Below are 25,868 nucleotides of genomic sequence, written 5' to 3'. Positions count from 1 at the left end.
ACCTTGATAAAGACAATAGAATAGAATAGAATAGAATAGAATAGAATAGAATAGAATAGAATAGAATAGAATAGAATAGAATAGAATAGAATAGAATAGAATAGAATAGACCAGGTTGGAAGAGACCTTCAAGATCATCATGTCCAACCTATCATCCAACACCACCTAATCAACTAAACCATGCAACCAAGCATCCTGTCAAGCCTCGCCCTGAACACCCCCAGCGACGGTGACCTCACCACCTCCTCAGGCAGCCCATTCCAATGGGCAATCACTCTCTCTGTGTAAAACTTCCTCCTAACCTCCAGCCTAAACCTCCCCTGACGCAGCCTGAGACTGTGTCCTCTTGTTCTGGTACTGGTTGCCTGGGAGAAGAGACCAACCTCTGCCTCACTACAACCCCGCTTCAGGTAGTTGTGGAGAGCAATAAAGTCAGCCCTGAGTCTCCTCCTCTCCAGGCTCAGCAACCCCAGCTCCCTCAGTCTCTCCTCACAGGGCTTGTGCTCCAAGCCCCTCACCAACCTTGTCGCCCTTCTCTGGACACGCTCCAGCAAGTTAACATCCTTCCTAAATATACTAAGATATACTAAATATACTTCCTAAACATACTAAGATGTCTTACTTTACGCATTAGTTACTGATTTTCCTTAAATAAATACTAACCTGCTTTTTGATCAATATCCTTAAATAATTTTAAGATGCCATCTAACTGTCTTGTAAGTTCAGCTTTCAAATACTCTTCTCCAACCAGTGTTGAGAGCTCCTCACAAAGAACTTGAGCTGCCTTTATATTCTTCATTTCTTGTTCTATTTCCTCCTTCATTTCTCTAGCAATTTCCAGTTGTTGTTTCACAGCATCAGGTTGTGTACTCACAGCCAGGCTGCTGCTTAGTTTGCTATCCAAGGCACTTAACTTATCAGACAAAGTTCTGAGTAGACTTTGATACTCTGTGCTTTTCAGAAAGGCTTGGTCAATTCTGTCACATCTGTTCCACAGCTGGCCAGTTAGACTGTCCCATTTTTGTGCCACAGCTGCCAGTTGCTCTTTTACAATTTTATGAGAGGGTGGATGTTCACCAGGTCTCTTCAGAATGCCTTCACCAGCCATAGTTAATTGCTCATATTGTGGCTTTCTGGTGTCAAACTCCTTGAGCAGAATCTGTGAAGAAAGAAAGAAAAAGTTAACAAGCAGTTACCTCACAAAGAAAAGAAGCAAAGTGCTTCTGACAAAAATCATGTACAATTTGTTGTAGCTAAGCTCTTGTTGAGTAATCAGCCTTCAAGTTTAAAAGCCGTTGAGATAATTGCATCTTTTTCAGATAAACTGAGTTGTTTCCAAGTGCTTCCATCAAAGAACCATAAAAAATGAGGTTAATTTACACATCATCTAATGGAAATTCAATCAGCAGATACAAGTAAAGAATGAATTCTACTCTAGCACTACTGTAATTAGGTTACCATACCACGTCAAATAATTGCTGCTTAGTTTCGAGCAGTGTCTTCTTTCTTCGACAGTTTCAATATTTGTCTTAGGACAGAACTTCAAAGCAAGCTTATTCTTACATAACACTGCAATGTGTTGTTATAGCACTGAGGATATTTGGATAATTCACAAAATGTGTGCTGTAAGACCTTTGAAGTTTACATCACTGGTTCCCAGTTTCTGACAGTACGTGACAGTGCTTTCAGAAGAAGGGACAAATACAATGGTTTTATTTTACACAACACTGCACACATTTTATGTCAGTTACATCCAGCTTTTAAGGGCTGTTAAGTGATACATGATAGTCTTAGAATGGCCTCTGTCTAGATTTCTGAAGCACTTACAAACCAGTATGAAGTAATTTTCACATAGTTTTAGAATATAGTTCATGTTTTAAACACTTCATTTTGATCAGTATTGACATACCAGTTTTAACAACATTTTTGCAAAATAAAGTTACTTCTCATCACAATTTAAAATGATTGGCAGCAATAGAAATGTTTGAAATTAAAATGTCTACTTTCTGCAGTTGTCTGGTTTAACTTTTGTTTATTTGTAGTTAGCTGTATTTCTGTAAGTAAGCTATTCCACTTTTTCATTTTCTGTTTTGTCTTTCACACTCTTGGCACCATATCTATTCACAGTACTGCATTTCACTTAACTTCATAATTTTATTAGCTACTGGCACAGTCCAGTGAATAAAATCTCAACAAGTTAGTTCTACAGCATAGACTATATATGAAGACTGATCATAAAATGTTACACACAGAGTCAGATTTACAAAACTTCACAGGAACAATTCTTATTTTACTACAGAGAAATCACAGCATCTGGGTCAAAACCAAAACATGTATCACAGCATCAGTATCTCCTCAGTAACTTTTTCATTTAGCTGTTCTGATCTCTCTTCACTCTTAACAATAATTTTATCTTGTAATTACTCTAGTCAAGTATGACTCAGCTTGCTGATAGTTGCTGATAAACAACTGTGATGGCTCATGCTAATCGTGGCTGTACTCAGTCCAGATGGAAAACAGTACTTTGCTAATAGCAAAGAAACCAAGGAAACTTAAATCAGTAATGCATGTTGGTGCTACTCACCTGAACTTGTTGCTTTTGCGTATTCAGCATATTAGGATCAATTGACAGTGGTCCCAGCACGCTGACCATTAGCTCCTTTTCTACAAGCCAGTGCTTTAGCTGAGCCTCTGCTGTCTGGAACTGGGTCAGGTAATTTGAAGATTCCTCCAGCTTTTGTTGTCTCTCAGATGTAACTCGATTGAGCTCTTTCCATTTAGAATCTAACAATGATAATGTTACCGCATTGCATGCATGCTCTAGCAGACAGGTTGTCAGACCACAGACTATGTATGAAACATAAACCCTCTAATGGGGCTTCTTGCTGATTAACTCCAGATGCCTTATTGCAGTGACTCAGCAAATGCATCTTTTACCAGATCCATATATGCTTTGATGAAGGTCTGCAGTACAGCACAGCCACATGCAGAAGCCCCAATTTAGGCTGCTACACTGACCAGTCCTCTGAAAGAGCACATCTCTTTCAAATGAGGGCATTAACTGCCCCATTTAGGCACCTAAACCATAATGACAGCGAGAATATTTCTGCACTTAGGTATTTGAAAAGCACTGTGTGATCTTAGGCTCACACCTAGGCTAATCTGTGGTCTTTTCCACTTGTTGCAAGCAGGTTCCAGAGAAGCCACTGAATCTTAAGGTCTCATACTGTCAGCACTTGTTCAGCCAGCTCTGATGCTTTGCTGACTCTCCTTGCCCTTGAATTCCAACTGTGCATTTTCAGTTTCTTTTGCCATTTGACTGTCTTTGACCTCTGCTCATTCTGTATTAATTCCCTTTTAACACTACTGAAGTTGTCTTGTCAAAATGACAAAAGCCTCTAGTAAATGAGGGAAAAGCATGCAGAAAAGCATTACCAATAACTCCTACTGTTCTTTGTATGAAACTAGAATTAACTTGCTATATTTTGTAAGAATAATAATGTATGTATCTGGAGCAATAACTGGCCAGTCAAATTTTAGCTGCACACAGTTTGAAAAAGATAAAGCCCTCTCAGAGTCAAGATATAGCCATTGCACTCAAAAATTCAAAGCCCACAGACATCAGTGGACTTACTCTACATTTACATTTTTGTAAAGGGATTTATTTCCATAGAATTTAAGAGGTAGGAGGAAGCAAGGTATTTAATACTAGTGATTGATAATACAATTTAAAAAAATAATAAACATTTCCAAATTGGTCTGAGCTATAACACAGCTTTAATGAAGTACCTAGTTTATCCAACATTTGTCTCCACTTGGGTGCTTCAGGAGAATCAGGATTCTTCTCCAACAGCTCTGTCACTTTGTCCTTTAATTCCTGCACTTTATTTGCACTTTGCTTTAATTCAGTTTCAAAAAGCTGCAAATGCAAGCGATAAAAGAAATAAATAAGAGACTAAATGAGAACACTGAAGTGTAAAGTTTGGAGTCCATAATACTGAGATGCCAAGCATGAAGATAAACAACAAATATCTAACATTTATATAGGAAACATTTTATAATGACAGTATGCTGATGTCCATTTTTTTATGGGAAAAGATAACCTGACAGATTTAAACTATATTAATAATAACAACAAGTATTGTTTCATTTGAACAAGTGACAGAACTAGAATCATTCAGATAAACAAGATCCACTAGGTCCCATCACAATCACGTACTTTTGGGATCTGCTCTTGTACAAAAGGCAAACTGACTAATGCATAGTACAGTTCACAGCAGAAATAGCCCAGGTAGCACCAACAGAGGAGCATGGTTTTGCCTCATTCACCTCAATGGAAGTCCTGCTATCACAGACAGACTGTTTCTTGTAGATCAGCTATGACTATAGTTCAAAGAGCACCATAGCTTAAAGTCTAGACCTAGCAGGAGACTGAAATGCGCCAGCAATTCATGCTATTTTTACAGACAGAACAGTCCTTATATGTCTCACAAAGCTCTTTTATGAATATTCTTAAGTAACAAAGCTCGTCCCGTTTTATTTATTGAAACCCCACTAAAATAAACACTGAACAAAATGTGCTTGACTTAGAACTTCCAGCAAAAAGTCCAACTGTATCAGAAGAATGACTCTTGACTAAGCACTCACTTTTGCAACTACCTGTGATTACTCTTCGATTACTATACTGGAAGATGGTCATGTTAGTTTTGCACATTCTCTGTTAAAAAATAAGGAGCTTTTCTACCATATTTAATCTGAGTTTTAGGACTGAATGTTACCCAAATCTGAGGAAAGTTAGTTCAGGTTATTTTTTTAAGGGTAACCCCTCAAACATAAACCAAAAACCTTGCTGAACCAAATTCTGTCCTTGTTTATCTGCAACCACAGGTAAATTATTACATTTCCCTTTATAGATGAAGCTTTACGCATTTGCATTTTATGACAGGACAGAAGCTTACCGCTGATTCAGTGGTTTTCTCATATCAATTAAAAAGGAGGGGCAGAGACTTGTGTTCAGCATATAAAAATGGCTGCTGAAGAGAAACACAGCCTTGGAGTAGGCATAAGCTGCTGCAGCTGCACAGACCAAGAGGTCTGTGGAGTGTCAGTGAACCAGCAGGTGCAGAAACAGCTTTTGGATACATACAGCCCTTCAGATCTTACAAGCAATCCAGCATCTCTCTCTAAACCACTAAGGAGATCAGAAAAGTTTATTGTATAATTAATATAGCCTTACCTATTTATACTGGCCACAGAATTATTATTTTCCAACCTGTACAACTCCTGTGCTCCTTTCACTCCACTGGCAGTCTGACAGATTCGCTGTTAACCTGACTGGTATGCTTACAAGGATCATATAAATACTCTCTGTAATGTTAAGCTGGGCTGAGATATTGGCTGTTCAAACAGAATTTGCCCAGTAAGTGCAAGAAAGTACTTTTTTTGAAGGCACAAAGTACCTTATGTTGCTCAACTTGGGCTTTAACCGCTTCGCCATCAGTCGGAGCAGCTTCCCAATCTGATGCAGTTTTGTCCATTTTTTGCAACCACTGCATCACTGAGGTCGATTCTTCCTGAATATTCTGCATTTTTGAAAGCATACTTTCTAGTTCTGAAATCTTTTCCTTCAATAAAACTCCCAAATCTTCATAACTGTGATTTACATCAGACATCGCTTGTTGAACAGTTGTCAGCTCTGTAAAAGGAGAGATGCACAAAGACTGCATTAGAAGTTACAAACCCTCCAAACAATAGACTTCAATAACTTCTAAATACTACTCTGAGATGCAATAGCCAACAGCCTTCCAAATAAAAATTCACTGAATGTATTAGTCATTGCCATTTCACACTAACGGTGGTAACACTGTATCTGAATGACCTATTTGCAAGAGTTTCTGATTTCAGAGAAACCATGACATTAATACACACAGATACATAAATACCTTTCAATCATTCTACTCATTGCTATTTCAGTATTTTAACCAACAATTCCATGACAAAAAAAGTTGAATATACTGGACTACAGTTCAGTTAGTTGCCTGAGAGCCTAACAGTACTGCAGTAACATTTTGTTCACATTCATGTACCATTATAAATGTGTTTTATCACTATGAGAGCAGAAGCAGGCAGACTACTAGATAAACTAATTTAGGAGAAGGGACACTGCAGACTCAGAACAGGGTACGTGGCTGTGCATAAGCACATGCGAAACTCCTATATAAGGTTCTTTGTTTCTGTAAAGAGGTTGGTCACACAGTGATACAGATGTATGTAAAGTAGGTGCCTTTGTATATATACATTTCTGTGTTTAGAACACTGATGAGTGTTAAAAAGCCACATCCACACATAGCAGAATTTTCTCAAAAGCTAGGTGCTATATTAAAAGAGCTCTCCCTGTATACATCTGTGGAAGTATGTATTAATTCAGAAAATTGCCAGATTTGATCTGTCTTCACAACCAATATTGAAGACAGGTAGCTTTACAATCAATTTCAGTATCGTGTCCTAGTAAATATAATTGCCATGCATAATGGCGATGATGGTATGAAATTTAGCCTAGGAGTGACTGCTACAAGCAGGTCTATGTACAACACTGAAAAAATACTTACACTTTAAATTATGTATTTGTTTAGTACATTTCTTTATCACGTCCTGAAATTTTTACTAACCTTTATTTTTAAGGAAATCCTGAGTTCCTGGAGCTCCTCCTTCCCCATTTAACATTGTGCTACCTGTAGATCAAGAAAGATAAGTCCCATGCTTAGGTACCACCAAAACCCCAGCACTGTATTTCCTCTTCTACACAGCCTTCATTATAACATTAAAGAAATATCTGAATGCTAACCTTTTAATAGCAGCATTTTCTTTAAATTTTAAGTAATTTAAGGTTGGTTTATGTTCTAAGCTGCCCCAGCCAGCTACTATACTACTGTGAGTGGTACCACACATATGTGGCATATGCATAGCGGGTGGGTGTGCATATGGATAGACATGAAAGCATGCAGCATGATGTATAAGTCATCCTACCACTCACAACATTATGATAAATGAACAACCGTAGTACCAAAGGTCTGTGCCCTAGCTGTGAAGCCACATGGCTAATATCACTTCCTTCCTCTCCTCAAAAGGAAACTCTTCCCTGCTGTATACCAAGAATATGTTTTTACCCAGCCATGTCTGGGTATGGCCTGGGAGATGGCTAGCTGGCAAGTGCTGAGACAGTGAGGACAGCACTAAACATCAAACAGCAAAAACACCCAGAGTGGTCATTGCAGACACCACAAGCAAAGCCACCTTTGCCCACCAGGGAAGTGGCTGAAGTTACCCATCACTGTAAGTATTTAGATGTGTTGATATGGTGCTTAGGGACATGGTTTAATGGTGGACTTGGTAGTGTTAGGTTAACAGGTCAACTCAAAGACCTGTAAGTGTCTTCCCCACCTAAATGATTCTATGATTTTGCAGCATCACACCTTTGCAGAATAAGCCCCTGATACCAAGCAGACAAGTCCTTCCTATCTTCTTGTCCTGGATAGGACTGGGGAAGGACCACACAGAGGATATCCAACCAAACCAGCCAATGGGATAGTCAATACTACATTGACCTCACTGATTGCTATTCAGGGGTGAGGGCTGAGTTTTGAGCAGGGCAGCTTTGGGTAGGGGATGGTGAGCACTCCAGTTACTGCCACTTGTTTTATGTATTATTTCATTAGCATTATTGTTATCACTGTTGTTTCTTTTCCCTTTGTGCTGTTCTATTAAACTATCCTTATCTCAGCCCACCAGGTTTTGAAATTTCCTCCTGATTTTCCTTCCCAGTCCCAGTGGGGAGTGGGAGGCAGTGAGCCAGTGGTTGCATGGGGCTCAGCTGCCCAGTTACCAGTTGGGCCTAAACCAGGACACCTGTCATGAGCATGACTTGAGCACATGCTCCATGAGGGGGATTGCAGTGTGGAGTCCTCACTGTTACACCTCAAGCTCTTCCTATTACTCAGAGGCAGCCACTCACCCTAACAGAATTTCAAAGCCTCCGGAAACAGGGCTACATGGGCTTTGTGAAACACTGTCAGTCCACAGAGCTGGGGCATGTACTCAAACCACAGAGAACTGCAAAGACAATCACTTCCCGCTCTCCTGCACATATGTATTCCCAGATGAGCAATTAACAGAGAAAGATTAACGGTTGCCTTGGAAAAGGCTATGCATCCACCCCACAGCACCAGCTGGACAGTGAGAACCATATTAGTGGCAGCTGGAGGATGGCAAGAGAAAACAAACCAGATAAGAGAAGTCACAGGCCCCAGTCAGAGCCTTGTAAATCTTCATGCTCTATTAGCTGGACTCCAGTATTTATAACTGTGATTAAGTGATACACAGTACAGTTCTTGTCCAGGAGCACAAATACTCTAGTCTGGAGGATTACAGCTGCTCTTATAGGCTAGTTATTTAATTGTTTTTCTATCTGCATACATAGAAGTAGAGGAAGGGGCAGAGAAAGGAGCCCAAATATCCCACTTAAGGTTCCAAGATATTCTTTTAAAGACTTTTACGTAAAATTTAAATGAGAACAAAACCAGAGGCAGTTACAACAGAGCCATGTGTTCTGCTCTTGCTAAAAGGCTGTTCTCTGCCAGTCCCCATCCTCCCAGTCCTTTGCAGATGACCAATAAAGGCCAACGCACTCACATTTATTTCCAGACTTAGCCAGCTCAAGAACTGACTGAAAATGTGCTTATAGCTATTACAATGCCCTAGGTACCACATGCCATTAACTATGCTTTGAATGATACTTAGCAGAATTACTGGTTCTGTAAAACAAATTACCATTTAAACACAAAGAGTACATAAATTCAAGGAAACACATCTGCTGCTGGTAAAAAGGGTTTAACTGAAGCTCTGGACTAGAAATACATTTTGGCCCATGAAAATCATGCTGGCATATCGAGCTTGTCCCTTTGTGTGCTGTTGATTGAAATAAAATATTGACTGATTAATTACTGAATATTAAGTATGTCAAGATACCGGAATAACTAGGTTCACCTAGCTCACTTTTTACATAAAGCATGTCTCATCACCCTTCTGACTCCATGACTCTGCAAACCTTTCTGTATTTGCTTGATGTGACACAGAATGGCCCTGTGGCCATTAAAGAAGCGTCTCTCTAACAGCAAAGGAGTGCAGGTACACCAGTGTTTGCAAAAGCAGGGTTTCTATTTGTCCTAATTGCAGACTTGGTGAATATGTGATGCACTGAACACCTACCAGAGTAAGTTTCTCATTATCACAAGGTTTCTGAGATAACACAAAAGCAACTGTGATACTGTTATTTTTTTTTTCATTATCTGGGAATTATGTACTGAAGTAACAGCTTTAGGACCTGTTAATCATTTACATCAAAGCACTGCTATGTCATTTTGGCAGTGAAAAGCAATCAAAATGTATACTGAATTACCACAAGTTTAAATGAGAATTAAAACAAAGAACAGTCAGAACAGACATGGCTAACTGTCTTCTCACAAGCCATAATATTTAGAAAGCTAATCCAAGCTTGAAATACTTTAATTGTTGTTTTAACGGTTGTAACAATTCCTGAAATGCCAGGCTTACCAGATTATACAGATGCATACCTGATTTTGCAACTGCTCTCATTTTGGCAGGAGAAGTCACAGCAGCAATGATATTACACAGCAATGTTCCTCTGCTATTCATTTTCTGCAGTTCAGGTGCTTTTGAAGTCCATTCATCTTTTAAATTCTAGTTAAGAAAGATAGCCATTTGTTCAGTACAAAACTCTTTTCAGATTTAAAATATTTAATGTATAGAGAGGAACAACCCTGATGCCTGGGAATCCCCTGCAGTATATCTGAACACACAAAAGAAATGGGAATGTAAATGCAGACTGCGAGCTCCCTGGTCCAAATTACGGCAACTGCTTATTCCTTACCTCTATACTTTTATGTTACTAATAGATGTCTTATTTACTTCAACTATATTTCACTTCTCCTTCACAACGTCTTACCAACGTATCTTCCAGAGGTTTCTTTAAGTCCTCTGTATTCAGAGAGAGCTGCGCTGCTGGAATTCGTTCTGTCGTCTCTTTTATCCATTTCTTTAATGATTCTACAAGGAGCTCAAAAGTATCCATTTGTTTCTGACATGATAATACATCTTCTTCTCTAGACAATTACAGACAATTAATGGAATGTCAGTATTCCTTCTGGTAATTAAATGAACAGAGACACTGTCAATCCGATATGGCTATTCTAAATCAAAAAAGTCACAAAAACTGGTTTTATGGATATGAGTAGAAAGTAGAAAACTTAAGTCTTGCTGTACAGGTAACTTATATGGAAGCTCCAATAATTTCTCCAGTTTGTCTCTGCAGCCCAATTCCAAATGGTACTCAAAATCAATTTGCACAAGCAGCAATTTATATTCTGTTAGAGAAGGGGAGGAGCAGGGTTTTCCTAGGACTGAAACAACTCTTGTGAATGTCACAAAATCTGAGAAGTTAATTGTCTTCACAGCTCACACTAGAGCTCTTGAACCAGACAGACTAACCACAGAGGCATTTCCAAATACAATCTCTTTTTTTCTTTAATAAAATAAATCTCTACTCTATGGTTAACTGCAATCTCTTTAAATTACATACAAGACAGTAGCATCTCATCACAACATTCACATAGAAATATTTTAAGAATTTGACTTACTTTTCCTTTACAGTTTCCTCTACCTCTCTGAATTTCTTTGACAAAGCATTTACTTTTTCTAATACCAATGCTTTGTCTCCAGGTAGAGCATGGGATGAAAGTTCTTCAAGAAGCTGCTGCAAAACTTCCAGATCCTTTTTATGTTGTGCCAATTCTACACTAGCTTCCTGCCAAATAGGATTACATTATTCACGTTAGACTTTACAATCACTTGCTCAAAATCAAACTCTTGATTTTAGATAACCAATCAAAATTAGGCAATAAGCATGCATTACTTCTTGTTCAATCACTTAGATAAGTTACATTAGAAATGCACAATATATCCAAAATGAATAGTGTAGTACCTGCATATACTGAGACACTTCACTAACATCCTTTCTCGGTGCCTCTGTCTCACTGAGTGCCTGGTTCTTCTCATCTATAAATGACTGAAGTTTTTCTGAAAGACCTTCAAATAACTCAACTTTAGTTTTCAACTCCTCCATTTTCATCAGCTTCTCTTTATGCTTGTTACTTGCTTCAGAAAATCGTCCTGCAAGTTCATTCATTTTAGCTTGCAATGTGGATGCAGTGGATGGATCTGCAGTTTCTGTAAACTTCTTCATCTTTTCATTCATAGTGTTTAGGCTGCTTTGACGACCTGCCATGTCTTGTTCTAGCATCTGAAACAAGCAAGGACTGCTTTGTATTCCTTGTAACTAAATTTTAAGAATTGAAAATGGTCCATGATATGAAGCAGCTAATCAGTACAGCCCAACAGTTAGTACAGATCTATTTCAGCTAAATAAATCCTTATGTGCAGTTTTACTCCACACAACAGTCCTCTTTATTATGTTTTGAATCCATTAAAGGTGTCTAACTAGGATTTGAATAATTTATTGAAAGTTGAATTATCAAACAAATGTTCATTCTTTCAGAGAATGCTACTTACAATGCTTTTACTAATAATATCCTGAATAGCAGCAGAATTCAAAGGCACTTGATCTTGCTCTTCAAGGCTCTTTTCAACTCCTTCCATCCAATCCAGCATTTCATCCAAACCATCCTGCACGCTTAGGGATCGTGTCAAAGTTATTTGAAGTTTCTCATTCCTTTCATTCACAGACTTGGATAAATTATCATACCTCTCCACAACATCATCTGATAAAGAGAAAATATATTGCAAAACTTTTGCTTAGCCAAACTAAGCTTTAAACTCATTTTAGCAGATCTCAAACAGGTGTGAGTCAAAAACTGCATATATCAGAATGAAGCAAAATTCTGCCTTATTCAGTAAAAACACAAAACCAATTATCAGAATCTTCAAATAGAGCCAGGAAACCCATTGGAAAAGGGAAACAAAGGAGCAGCTTACATCTGTACTCTTCAGCTGTTGGAAGCTTCTAACAGCTGTTGACTGTTCCTGAGAAATAAAATAGTGGAATACTAAGACAGCCCTTCTACAATCATGTCTCTTACGATACTGTTAGAGCTGAAAGGTTCTTCCAGATAATTCTTCCCTAGACCTTCAACACTTCTGAAAGTTACAAGTTCCATACACTTTCCATGAAGCATCATTGCTGACTCCAGCCCACACTTTCATTTTGCTGGTCTGCAACCTACTTACTGGATTCCACTAAGAGACAGCTATGTGATGGTCTTCAGACAGTCGTGAATGCTGCGCTACTTCTCACAACTGACAGGAAAGAGTATTGGGTGTAGGTAGTAAGAGAAGAGGTCAGAGGCTGCCCCATGGAAGACATGGATGGCTCCAGCAAGCTCTGACCTACTCACAACAGGGCACAGCTAAGCTCCTCAGGCAAACTGATGGTGCCTCTGGGAAAATGTATTTAAGAAAGGGGAAAACGCTGCCTGGGAATGAGAAATAAGGGAAAAGAAAAGTGTGGATAACAGCTCTCCAGACATCAAGGTCTGACAAGAAAGACACAGAAGAGGTGCTCTAGGCAGAGATTTCCCTGACGCTTATGGCGGAACATGCTGCAGCAGATAACCACACGAGAATGTGGAAACTGTATTTTGTCTTTTCTAGTACCTGCAGGCAGACAGAAGTGATAAAAAGAAGTATCAAGAAAAATAAACGTTTTACCCAGTGTTTTTTGAATTTCATCTTTGTCTGGTGTCAACTCTCCCCTCGATTCCAGCAACACTTCAGCAGCTTTCTTCAGTTTTTCTACAGCAATTTGGTGGTTAGACACTTGGCTCTGAAGAACCTGTAACATTCCACAGTTATAAATTATGCTTTTCAACACAGCTACACTTGCAAGCCTTGAGATATGCCATACAGCCGAAACATAGTGCTGGAAATAAACTAATAAACTCAGTTTGTGACCTCTCCTTAAGAAACACCAGTGGCTATGACTGCTGTTGACCTTCTGGCCCTTGTTTTACTTTATTCACTATATTTTTTTGTGTTCCCTTTTATGATACTTCTCTGACTCAACTGATTTCTTGCATGTTACTTCAAAATCTGTACTTTGATTAGTTGTTTTTAAAGACCACTTGTACAGACTCACATACTATACAAGAGAAAAAATAAACATTTCGACTCAGCATCAGAGGACAATTCAGGGGGAAAAAATGCAGCAGCAGCAGTTACATGTTCACCATTAGTTGCACTGACAAAGGATCATGCTGATACTGTAGCTAAAAGAGGAATAGCTTGAAATAAGACAATCACCTTCTTCAGAGTTTAGGAATCTCCTGGAGCCAGTGTCACATCTAACCAAGAAATACAGTTTCAGAGACTAGCCCCAGAGTCAAAAGACAAAGATAGAAAAGCTGAATCAAATTCTGAAAGTGGCTTTCTCTCTCCAATGTAAAAAGTATTTCAGGGGTGTCATGGATTGAGTTCTGATTTAAAACATTACGATGGTGAGTGATCCTTGAATTACTGCAGGCCTCTGTGTTGTGTGTATGATGTATCTTTGTTTTGATTCACATGAACTTTATCCAAGTCCAGAATTAGGGGACTCCTCATATATTTCTTGATACACACTAACTCAAGGAACACATGACTCAAAAGGTAATCCTATCTGCCGTTCCAGGACAAAAAAGTGATGTCAATACAATCAACACTGGTATCCAGAGCACAACACTATGCCAGAACATAGTATGTCTTGCTGGCCCACTTGATGCAGTAAAACTCAGATAGGGCTGCTTTTCCTTACACTAGAGAGATATCTGTACTTGTGGCAAAAAAAAAAAAAAAAAAAAAAAAAAAGAAAGAAAGAAAGGGGGAAAAAAAGGAACAAAAGATGTACCAGAAAATCTTCTGTGGTGACAGCAAGCGAGCAAGCTGATGCCAGAGGCACTGAAGAATATTCTGAAGGACAGTTAATCCCCCTAAAAAGATTAGACCCCACCATGCCGCCAAGGTCTGTGCCTAGCTGGATTATCAGCTGCATGTGTTGGCTACAAGGGACAGCTTTCACTTGCAACACCTGACTTCTTCAAAAATACTCTTTGTTTTGCTTTCATTAATTGGCCTGCTTTCTTCAGCCTCCTGTTTCTTCTCTTCCTTTGAATCTTTTGACACGTTGTACCATCTCCCTTCTTCTCAGTTCATACTCACTGAGTGCTCTTTTGTGTGGCAAGTAATCCATGCAGGCATTCCATAAAAGAACCCCAGTATTCCCTCCTTTTGTATTACTTGCATGAAAATTGGCATTATACAGGATATAATTCATTTTGGCATAAGGAACAAAAAATTAAATGAAGCTTCAAATTGTAATTAGTGTTATTCCTACTTTTTTAGCGCTTGGAGGCACAAGTGCACTTAAATTGTTCAACTGTTAAAAAGCACAAAATACAGATTTTATTTTCTCACAACATCACTGTGATTTGTCTCCTGTGATGTGTCACACACAAAAATGGCGGGCAATTCCAGACTGCACGAACACGAACGTAACTCACCTCATACTTGGGTTCCTAAAGCTTTCTGTAAGGAGGCAACTAACCAGAGTTTCATCTTCATAAAGTCCATCACTAACCTGTCTTTCATCTACTAAGTTTTACATAACATTGTGAGTTAGCCCCTCACTGGAAAAAAATCAAAAAGCCCACCAAACCAAAAAACATACAACCCAAATCATCAAAATACTGTTTTTCAGCACAGTACAAATTAGGTTATCCTCACTCTCTGCAGTGTGCATGGTACTGGATACAACCGAGGCAAGCAAACAGACTAGTCACATCAGGCTGTTTATCCAGTATGATCCTTTTCATAATGCATTAACACACAAATGTGAACAGAAAAAGCAAGTCACAGACAAAAAACATCAGATGGTGTTTTCTATCAGGAACTCAGTCTCAAGCAAAGTCCAATTGCAAACTATAATCACTGAAACCTTTCTCAGATTTCAGTTCAAAACCTTTCCAGATTTCACCCTCTAATTTGCTACATGATACAAAACACATCTTGCTTTCACTCTGGCTCACGACATCTTCACCCTTATGCTTTTCAAGTAACACACTGGAGAGCTGAATTTCAGAACTAGAAAAATTGCATGCCCATATGCAAAGCAAGATTTTGGCTTATGGCCACCTGAATTCCAGATTATCTCTTTCTTTTTTTTTTTTTCCCCCAGAAAAAAAGGACAAAAGTACTCTGCTTTGTAAAGCTTTTCACCTTGGTTTCTTCTAGTTGTCTTTGGAGATTTTTTGGATCTACTGCAATTGGCTCTGATAGTTGTTTGTTCACAGCTATTTCAGAGGCCTGGAGACCTGATAAAAGTCCAGATGAGGCATCTTCATAATGCTGGTATTTATCCACCAAGTCTTTCAGGTTATTTCCAAGGATACTACACTAAAAGAGTAGAAAACAAACAAGCAAATATGCAGGCATTAAATAGTGTGCTGCATTTCACCTCCATCTCAAGGTCATACTTTCCTGTGCGAAATAGGAAAAAAATTCATGCACTATCATCATTCCACTCTTGGCTTCATTTCTAAACTAAGGCAAGACTGCTGGGCAGGCTACACAGATTCTCCCAGTTAGTCCTCCTCAAGCATGATTTACAATCAATTCACTGATGCAGACAGGAAACTGGAATCTAACCCTTTGCACTAGAAAGAAAAAGCTTTAAGAATACTTTTTGATTAATTGATGTAAAAATTCTTTCATCAGCACTCTGGCACCAAAAATTTAGGAACTCAAAGCTGGAAATTTAAAAAAAAAATAAATCAGAATATATGTATATGTTCATTAAAACACAAACAGCAAAGTATAGCTTTCATAAATACCTTCTCTGCATAGTGAATACAACGTGGTATGGCTCAGAATTGCACATACGTTTTGTTTTGGTCACTTAAGAACATTATCTGACCAAGACCCTATTAGTTCTATATGTTAGCATGCTCATACAAGAAGCTCAGTCTTTCAGACTTTTTGGAGATGGTTTCACAAGCAAAATCCCATTGTATCAAGTCATAATAAACAGTTACTTCAAGTATTTATATTCTGAAACTTCCTCACACTGCATTTTAACATTTACATATGGTACAGAGTCTCCATCTGGTGGGCAAACATAGAATGGACTCATTTACACAACCAGTTAATCGGGAACCGACTTAAAACATTCCTTCAACATATGAGCCTACAAAGTCATGTGCATGTGTGTGAATATATATATCTGTAAGAGCAAAATAACTATTCACAAAAGCAGAAAGATTACTAATACACCAATTTAGAACTTGGAAGATCTCACAGCCTGTGGAAGATCACACTTTTTAAAACTCTTTCCTTCAAGACTTACTAAGAAAAGTCTGCTGTGCTCTGCATATTTATGGTGAACTATTTAAAGTATGCCTGTTATGTGTGTGCTAAATGTATACCTGGAAAGGTTAGAACTTCACAAGTTGACAGTCTGAGACCACAAATTAAGCTGCTGGCTTTTCACATGCATAACAATAAGCTCTCTGAAAATCTTGCAATGACATCTTCACAATACTCAAGTGAATCCAATAAATGAACTTGGAGGAAATCTAATCTGCTCATACAGGCTTTTAGCTTCACTGTTCATTTAAGTAAAGTAAGGACAATGCAAATGAGCTTCTGTAACTAGAGAGCCTTCTTCACAGACTGTTTGAGAGAACAGGGTTTACACTCTTTGTAATCAAGTGATCAAATCTGTGACTTCATATAATTTATGTTTCTGAGCAAGAAAACATTAAAGAGATGAAAATTCCTGAAGATGGACACTGAGACTCTACTATAGAGTCTGAGATCTATGACCTCAGAAAATTACGAACTAGCACAATCTAACCCCACCGTCGCTGGGGGTGTTCAGGGCGAGGCTTGACAGGATGCTTGGTTGCAGGGTTTAGTTGATTGGGTGGTGTTGGATGATAGGTTGGACATGATGATCTCGAAGGTCTCTTCCAACCTGGTTTATTCTATTCTATTCTAAAGGTACTGACAGCAACTGTCTCTTAAATGGTTCTATTAATAATTATCTCTAAAGTTTACAGTTGCCAGTTATTGTCAATATTGAACCATACTTTGTTGGTTTCTTGAAAACAGATGAAAAGTTGGCATGTGAGACTAGTTGGTGATGTTTGTCTAGTTCTAGCAGACAGATTTCATACGTGAACCCGGCACAGAGAGCTGGATTATCTTCCCTCAGGTACATGGAGGATTTTGCGCTACTGGTTTCCCAGTAGTTAAGAGACTAATCTCAGATTGTAAAGGATAAAATGTTTATTTGGCAGTACAGTGGAAGAGAATTCCTGTCCTCAAATCACTATGTTCTTGCAGGCCTTCTGCTGAGAACAAAGGTCACATCGGAACAAACTACTTCAGGATAAAAATCAGGTCAAAATTTTGAATGTTAAAATAAGCAGTTGTGGGAAATGCAGCAATGAACATAAAGAGATGTATTGAGATGTATTACAATTCCTTCCACCCCAAAATGTTACTCAGACATCTCGTACTGTCATTAACTCAAAAAATGCATTTAAGGCTGGAAAGAACAATGAAGAAACCTGGGTTTATTCTCCATTATAACAAAAGGTGGAAAATTGTATCCATCCAGACCTTAAATAGTCTGGTACTTGACTAAAGCAAATACTTTAGAAAGATATCTTGTTCTGTTATCTAAGAAACAAAGAATTTACAACCTTCTACTGTGTATGTTTCATCTGCTAACCCTCTTTTATCCAGATTGCCAAATCAATTATAGTAGTCTTTCTTACTCAACGTAAATGAAACTTACCTTAGTATAGAGAGACTTGAAACGATCTGAAGCATTATCCAGTTTATTTTGCACTTCAGTATATGTAGCTGAAGTATCAATACCATCTTTGTCAACCTTCACACCATCTCTTTTGCTACATGACCTTGCAGCATCTAAAACTCTTTGTCCAGAAATTGTAATATACCGTAAATCCCCCTTGTGAGATATAACATCTTCTGAAAAACTCCTTTGCCTTTTCAGCTTGACCATAATACCACCAAAGTCAGAAGCACCTGCCTCTAAATTGTCAAGTTCTTGCTCTGCTTGCTGCAGCCAGGTTTCAAATTCACCATAGTCTGCATCAAATTTCTCCAGTTCTTCTCTTAGAGAATGAGTCAATTTCATTTTCCTTTCTGATTCAGCTAAAGCAGTCTCATACTGAGCCTTCAATTCCTTCATGTTCCTTTGCATCTTCTCTTTTTCTTCAGGGGAAAGGTAGTGCCCTTGTTTCTCAAGAAGTGCCTGAGCAGACTGAGTTGCTACTATGACAGCCTGCTGCTGTGAAATTATTTTGTCATGTTGAGCCTGGATGAAAAAAAAATATTAAGTTAGGACCAGCACCTTCCTGGCATGGTTCCTTAAAAACATATTACTTCTTAAAAGAAAATTCTGTGAGTAATTTAAGTGAAAGTGTTACTCCTGGTCATCATATATCTGTGCAGATTCAGAATTTTATAAAACATTCAGGCAATTTTAGCCATATATATAGGAAATGACCAAACAGGAGTCTTCAAATACCACTAGAACTCAGAAAAAATAGGGTATCTATATCACACAAACACTTTCCCCTCTATTTCTAGACATTATCTATCTTTTAAATCTGTTTTCTTAATAAAAATTACTTGCTTATTACTTAAGGGTAGCATCCTTACTGTAATAAAAATTGGAGTTCTCAAATAAAGCATTGGAAGGCAAGCAACTTTCCAAATCAAAACTGGTCCAAATCAAAACAGACCAAAAGGAGGAAAAGAATCAAACAATAAAAAGGATTATTCCTTCTTGTACTGAATGAACATACAGTACACTGATTATACACTTTATACATATACCTTATACACTTCTTCTCATTTCATTTTTCAATTTCAAAAGTAATTACTCTTTCATATATACTTGGTCATAAAGCAGGTCCTCTTATCACTAAAGATCAAGACATTCTATGCATGCAATTTGTTTCTCTCTCATAAAAAAATAAATCAGTTGAATCACAGGAACCGAAACTGCGGGCCAAATAAAAAGCATATTTCAGATTCTTTCAAAAAGTCTCCATTCTTGAAAGTCTTCTACTCCCATGTAAAATAGCTATGTAAAATAAAAACTGTGCTTTTCTCTCCACAAGTACAGTTGGCTATTATCCTGTAGGCATTACGTGCAGAAAAGAACTGTCAAAAAAGGTGGGAGAAAAAACATTATGAATACAAACCCAAATAATCTTATCTTTTTAGGCTGGGAATTTTGGAAAGCACAATCATTTTCATCAACATGTCCATCAGACCACACCTAGGTGTTCTTGGTTGCTCAACTGTAACTCAATAAATGTCATAAAACTAAGATATTATTATTTTAAATGCTTCCAATTATCTCACCTAGAAAATCTGTTTCTAAAATGCTGTGCTGTGGTTTTTAAGTATCTTGCCCTTCTGAAGCCTTAAAACAGTGTTTTGCCCACACATTAAAGTTACAGAGATTGAAGGCCGTAATTTCAGCAATTAGTAATCGGTGGTCACAAGGACATGCAGGGTAATGAATCATTAGGCTGTTAAAAAGATTTTTGGAAGTCATGTAAAAGGTATGAATTTATATTGCTGGATTTTGTATTTTACTTGCCTGCATTAATATCTCACTAGAAAAATCAAGAACAGATTCATCATCATGATGAATCTTAAAATACACCTTGTAGAATATGCACTTTTTGGCACTCTGCAGGAAGCAACCATAGTAACAGTGAAAGGGAGTGACAAATTCTCAGTACTTTCTAACTACTGAAATGCCTACAACTGCGTTTCTCTAACTTCATAGTGCCTGGTCCAAAGTCTGCGACGGAAAGGGTGAGGCTGAATTCACACATGTTGAATGAGGGCTGACATGCTTAGCACCTAAGCATTCAATAAACCCAGTGACAGTACCTTGACTTTCTGATACTGCTGGTTAAGATTATCTTCTGTACTTTTTACTAGTCCATCCACCTGAGTTTCAAAGTCTTCCTCTATTTCCAGCAGATTACCATTGACATCATCCTCCTCTCCTTCCAAAGCTTTCACATCTCCCTCTTCAAAGTGCGTTCCGTTTTGTTCTATCACCTGCTTATATTTCCGGCCATGCTCCGCTTCTTTATCCACATTTGATAACCAATCCAAGAGATTATTTATTGTATTTTTACTTTCTTCCAGCTGTTCTATGGCTGCAACCTACATTGAAATTTCACAGTTTTGGTTTAGAAACCTTTAGGCAATACAAAACATCATATGCAAACAGACCACTTATAATATGTTAGCAGTATAAAATAAACAGTACCATGTAACTTAATCAAAGATTTAGTTTAAAGAAAATAAACCAGGAAGCAGTTTATTAGTTACCCAAACAAAATTTTACTATTTCCCCAGCAGATCAATAAGAAGTTGCAAGAATAATCCTGTAAGATACATTAGAAGTTTGAAATAAAGGTATGAAATGATTGCCTAAAAACCTTTTCTGTTTCCTGCTTAATTGCTGTTGTCATAGCTTTATCCAGTTCTTTTTTTGACTCTTCTGCCTTCTGGCTAAGGAGCAAACACTTAGTCTTTGCCTCATTCAGTTTCTGCTCAATGACAGTCTTGTCTTCTTGTGACAACTTTTCTCCACTCTCTTTCAAGAAGGCTTCAGTATTTTTCACAATCTCTGCCAGTGTCTGGGCACTCATTCTCATGTCTTTCTGAATCTCCTTTTGAGAAAATAGAAAGCAAAGAGGAGCCAGTTATTCACTAAATCTTTCCAAGCATGTGGTACTTTACTAAACTGCAGGTAGTATTATTATACAAACAACAAAACAAATTTGACATCTGACAATGCTGCTGCCAATTCAATATAGTTTCTTTTTTTATAGCTTCAAGATAAGTCTCTCCTTCACTGACAAACACTTCTGTGCACCATTTCAAATAGCTCATTGAGGATGAAAGCTCTGAATTGACCTATCTAAGACTTTTTAAAGCTCTCCTTTCCCTCCTGAGACATGCTTCTACCATAGGATCTACAACAGATCAACCAGCAAACAACCACTGGTCTGCTAGGCAGTCACTAACGGCTATGGAAAAAGAATGAAGAAGATGTCATATCAATTCTCTCCTGTGCATATCTCATTTAAGGCCATAAATTCCCAAGACAGGTAAGCAATATTAAAGGGTACCCTAGGGCTGTTTCTATCTGACTATAAGGAGAACTTTCATAAACTACATGTGCTACTTTAAAGACAAGTAAATCAAGGCAAGATGAAGAAGGAGATTTCTGCCTCTATAGATTACTAAACCTGATTTGGAGATCAACTACTATTAGGAGAAAGAGGTAAAAAAAAAACCAGTACTGAGTCCTTCAGCCTTTTAACTATCACACACTCAATTACTATCAGTCAAGACAGAGTAAAAGCTTATAGATGACCAGACACAGCTGAAAAGCAAAGATTCAGTAAGAGAGCAAGCAAACTGGAAGAGCCCTGATACACAAGGACACCAGAGATTGCAAGCAGCACTAGAAAAGAACAGAATTTAAACCAAAATGCAAGTGAGGCAATGGAAAGCTGCAGCAAAATTCTTCAGCATTCTGCGAACAGGAATAAGCACTTCCTGATACCAGTCAGCAAGCTGATTAAATTATTTGAGAATAAACAAGAATGATTTTATCATATTTGACAGGAACAATTTTAATATAAAATAGAAAAAATGTCATGCCTGCTCCAAAAGTGCTTATTAAATGCCTAGTATATTCTTGTTATTCGAGTATCTCCTAGTATGAAATTTTCTTTTCTCCCAGTGGCACACACGGAGTGTATTGAGGGGCAGTACTTTAAATGCATGGCAATAAGCCTTTACTTTTGGTAAGTCAGACAAAGCTACTTTATTCTCCTCTCACATGGCAAGTCTTGTTATTCAACAAAAGAGCCTAATCACTCTCTTCTGCATCCAGTCTTCTTTAACTTATCTGACTAGAATTAGGCTTACCTCCTGTTTGGTCTGGTATTGTTGTAGCTCAGCCTTGCTGTCTCCAATAACAAGAGACTCTTGCTGTCCGATGAGTTGGTTTTCAGTCTGTGTAAGCAAATCACAGATTTCCTGCAGTTTCTCTTTGCATTCCTGTTGCCGTTCAGCCACATCCTATATTAGAGCCAAGTACAATTGGACAATAAAACAAAACCATCCTCACTTCAGAAACTAACAGACACTCTAATAGGAATTACCTTTGAACATCAATATTGCAAAGTAATAATTTTTAAAGTATGCTGTAAACATGATAGCAGTGGTACAAGGAGCAAGATGAACATACAGAAGTTATGGATAAACCTCAGGTATGTTGTAAGAGAAAGAAACCATGTTTGATGGAATTGCCCAATAGAAGTCTGGCCATGCACATATGTGAGAGATGAAATTTCCAACGACAGGAGAGAAAATCCAGTCTCTTAATCACTTGAAACCTGTGATAAACACTATTAATTCTGGAAAAAAAAGGATATCAAAACAGAGGTTAGTTGTGATTGTGAGTTAGCACTTGTTGGTATGCATAATATGCTACCTGAATAGAAAATGTTGAATTTGTAAGCAGTAGAAAAGAACAAACCATGCAACCTCACTATGGTTCCTTAGTCCTGGAAAAGTTATCTGTGTCTTTCTGAAATTTTATGTTTCTTTCACAAAGTATGGTGGAAATAAGTGTTCTTATGATGGAAAAATAATACCAAGTTTCAGAATGCTAAAACATCTTTCATTATGCATAAACAGAGAGCTGAGATGGTGATCCTGAGTCTTAACATTACTTTTGAGAGAGAAGAGAAGCAACATCTTATCAGCCTCCTTAGACTCTACAAAGGCTGCTTTATGTTTGCCAGCTGCAGCCATGCCAGCTGACAAGGTCCCAGCTTGACTCATACTCTTCCCAGTGCCTATACCTGGAATTGCAAATACCCCAGCTGATTTACCGATGTTTGTCCATCTAACCTGTCTCAGACAAAACAACCCCTGGTAGTAAGGATTTAAACAAATCTGGTTCTTTGACTATAGAGTCCTAGGAAAAAAGATCACGTACGTAGATGACCTGGTAAATTAAAGGAAAAGAGAACCTTCAGCAGGACAGAAGTGATGAATAATGGTGCAATGGCAAATTCACTGTCCAGTATAGCTGCAGCCAGTTCACTGCTTTATTTAATTACTGATATACCTACTAAGTAAACACCTCTCATTGCTAGAAAAAGTGGATCTGGTCATCTTAGGCTGTACAGATCCTTGTGCCCAAAACTGTGTCTTGTCCATAATCTAATATGGTGTTTCTGTGGCTGTACCAAGGAAAGGAAGGAAAACACCAACAACAAAACAAACCACACACACAAAAAAATCCCAACCACAACCCCAAAAAAGAACAAAACCACCAAACAAACAAAAAAATCAAATCAAACAAACAACAACAAAACCCAAACAACAACAAAACCTCCAACAAAACCCAAACTTCATCGATATCATCCATCTTCATAGAACTATTAATTCATCTGTAGTAAATACTGAGAAGATAAGAATACATATAGTATACTGCATGCTGGTGTTAGAATTTCTCATCCACAGACAGGAACACTCAGTTACAGAGAAAGGCAAACCTTCTGATCACCCAGCTCTTGCGCTGCCTGTAACTGAGTCTCTAAACTTTCCACTTGAGATGTTAGTGCTTCCTGTACTTCCTGAAAAGATTTCTGGGTGGTATTTAAGAGCCTCAGCAGCTGTTTGCTCTGATTTGGAGAAAGATCTTGAGCATGTTCAGAAATGAAGAACTGAACATCAAATGCAGTGGACTCTAGTTCCATCCTTTTACAGCCAAGGTCTGCAGCACTGTTCTGTAAATGAAGAGAAGGAAATGACTAGCAATGAATACAAGTTCAATACTAATAAAACACAAGTACCACTACCCACTTTTTCTTAGCCCCTGATTCAAAATGTTTTGGGGAGACAGTTCAGTCATAGTAAATCAAAACTCTGTCAGAATCATTCTGATGCATTCAGACACTGGTTTCCTTCAGGGATAGCCCACGTCCAAGTAACAAATAAGATGACATTGAACATCTATTTCTTTGTTCTTTCACGGATGTCTGAAAACTGGCTAACCTTCAGCTCTGGAAGCTCTATGGCAGGTTAGGCTAAACATTTCTGCATTTCAGGATGGAAGATCCATGCATGTTAAAATATTCACTTGAAAGCATTTCTGTTCTTAATGCCAGAGAGAAGCTTCATTTCCAGCAGGGTGGCAAATTCTGCCCACAGTTGCACACTGTGCAGCCCCTATGACATTACCATGCATACTGGAATCCTGTTAAAGCACAGCAAAATAATGTCATTTTTATGATTCACACATGCAGAGGGGTATGAATTTTTCTAAAAATTTGATCTGTTTTTTCATGACTCATTTCAAGAAGTGTGCAACAAAGGGCTTTTTATCTTTCTTCGTCTTCTGTTCTAACACAGATCAGATTTGGAAAGTAATTGAACTTCAGTGAAGATTCTGGACCTTATGCATAAAGATCCTATCTTAATCACGGAGGTATTTGTATTATAAATCAGATTTCCAAAAAGGGTCAAACATTGCAACCAACAGCTTTCTTAGTAGAGCCAAACTCTATCAACATTGTTTTTTACAAGAGAAAAAGCAAATCAAAGAGATTATATTACTGGGTTATCAAGTAGTTATCTTCTTAAGTAGTTAGTTGTAGATGCCTAAATGGTAGGAGATTAATGAGCAGGTATACAAAATCTAGGTAATACTTCATAATAAGCAGCAACACTTGTCAGAAGCACCAACATATGCCATAAAGGATACTTACTTTAAGTCTCTGTAAACTTTTCCCCATCTCTTCCACATCAGCAGTATTCACTGTGAAGTCATTCACAATTTTACTGTTTTCCGTGATCCAGTCTGAAAATATCTGCAGTTTGCTTAAAAGCTGCTGGTGCAATACTGCAAGCTTAGACTGAAAAAGGAAGTTCGTTACTTATTTCTGCTCCTGGAATCCAGTCACATTTAATAGAATCATACATGCATTTTTATATTAATATAAAACAAAATAAAGCAAACCCTAGTTCTTTCTTTTTAGACAAACAACCCCAAAGAAAATCAAGGTTAAAAAGTGTAATGATAAAAACATACCATTTCCAAGTCAACAGCACTGACTATTTGTTTCGCTCGTTTTGAAGATGTATCACAGATAGCCAAAAATACTTCCTGCACACAGTCATAGCTTATCTTTAGCTCTTTAAGTTTCTCTTCAGGAATATCCCCATGACAAAGTTTTAAAAACTCTTCTGTTAACTTCATGTCCTTTTTTAGCATAATTGCAAAGGTAGCCAGTCCTGATTGAAATGACTACGAAGAGAAAACACATATATAAAATGTATTAAGTTACTAAGCAAAAAAAACCCCAAAACCATTTAAATCTGAGTTACTTTAAATATATTTGAAACCTCTTTTTATCTAAGGGCTTTTCCTAGCACCCATCACTGAAATACAAGCATAAAGAATACTTTACCTACCTCTAGTTGTTCTAGTTCATCTTTCAGTATTTCCAGGTTGTTACTAATAGGCTGCTGGTAATCTAGGCAGCTTTTCATATCTTGAAGCACTCCCAAATATCCTTGCATTTTCTCTGTTAACTTTAAACATTGTTGTACTCCACTGACCTGAAAGTTAATTGTACAAATAAGAAAAG

General features: G+C 37.8%; 1 protein-coding gene across 5 annotated transcripts in view; it reads right to left on the bottom strand.

The window, feature by feature from the left end:
* The window catches only part of DST (dystonin), a 289,395-nt gene that overhangs the window by 78,571 nt on the left and 184,956 nt on the right, over positions 1-25,868 (bottom strand). For 4 of the 5 annotated variants that reach the window (XM_054179939.1, XM_054179940.1, XM_054179941.1 and 1 more), the window contains 16 exons: positions 22,132-22,284; positions 20,628-20,861; positions 20,068-20,349; positions 17,924-18,469; positions 15,340-15,516; positions 12,799-12,922; positions 11,644-11,852; positions 11,057-11,374; positions 10,713-10,879; positions 10,022-10,178; positions 9,630-9,756; positions 6,669-6,731; positions 5,460-5,695; positions 3,790-3,919; positions 2,585-2,784; positions 664-1,159 (listed from right to left, as the gene is read on the bottom strand). In XM_054179939.1, coding sequence (XP_054035914.1) covers positions 664-1,159; positions 2,585-2,784; positions 3,790-3,919; positions 5,460-5,695; positions 6,669-6,731; positions 9,630-9,756; positions 10,022-10,178; positions 10,713-10,879; positions 11,057-11,374; positions 11,644-11,852; positions 12,799-12,922; positions 15,340-15,516; positions 17,924-18,469; positions 20,068-20,349; positions 20,628-20,861; positions 22,132-22,284 — 3,619 coding nt within the window. Of the gene's footprint in view, positions 1-663; positions 1,160-2,584; positions 2,785-3,789; positions 3,920-5,459; positions 5,696-6,668; positions 6,732-9,629; positions 9,757-10,021; positions 10,179-10,712; positions 10,880-11,056; positions 11,375-11,643; positions 11,853-12,798; positions 12,923-15,339; positions 15,517-17,923; positions 18,470-20,067; positions 20,350-20,627; positions 20,862-22,131; positions 22,285-23,771; positions 24,006-24,986; positions 25,134-25,309; positions 25,526-25,692; positions 25,840-25,868 lie in introns of all 5 variants that reach the window. The other variant, XM_054179938.1, reaches the window with a different exon arrangement.

This window comes from Dryobates pubescens, chromosome 3 (genome assembly GCF_014839835.1).
Source record: "Dryobates pubescens isolate bDryPub1 chromosome 3, bDryPub1.pri, whole genome shotgun sequence".
Taxonomy (NCBI): Eukaryota; Metazoa; Chordata; class Aves; order Piciformes; family Picidae; genus Dryobates; species Dryobates pubescens.
Note: the sequence above shows the minus strand (reverse complement) of the source record. Positions and strands in the feature narration are given on the sequence as shown.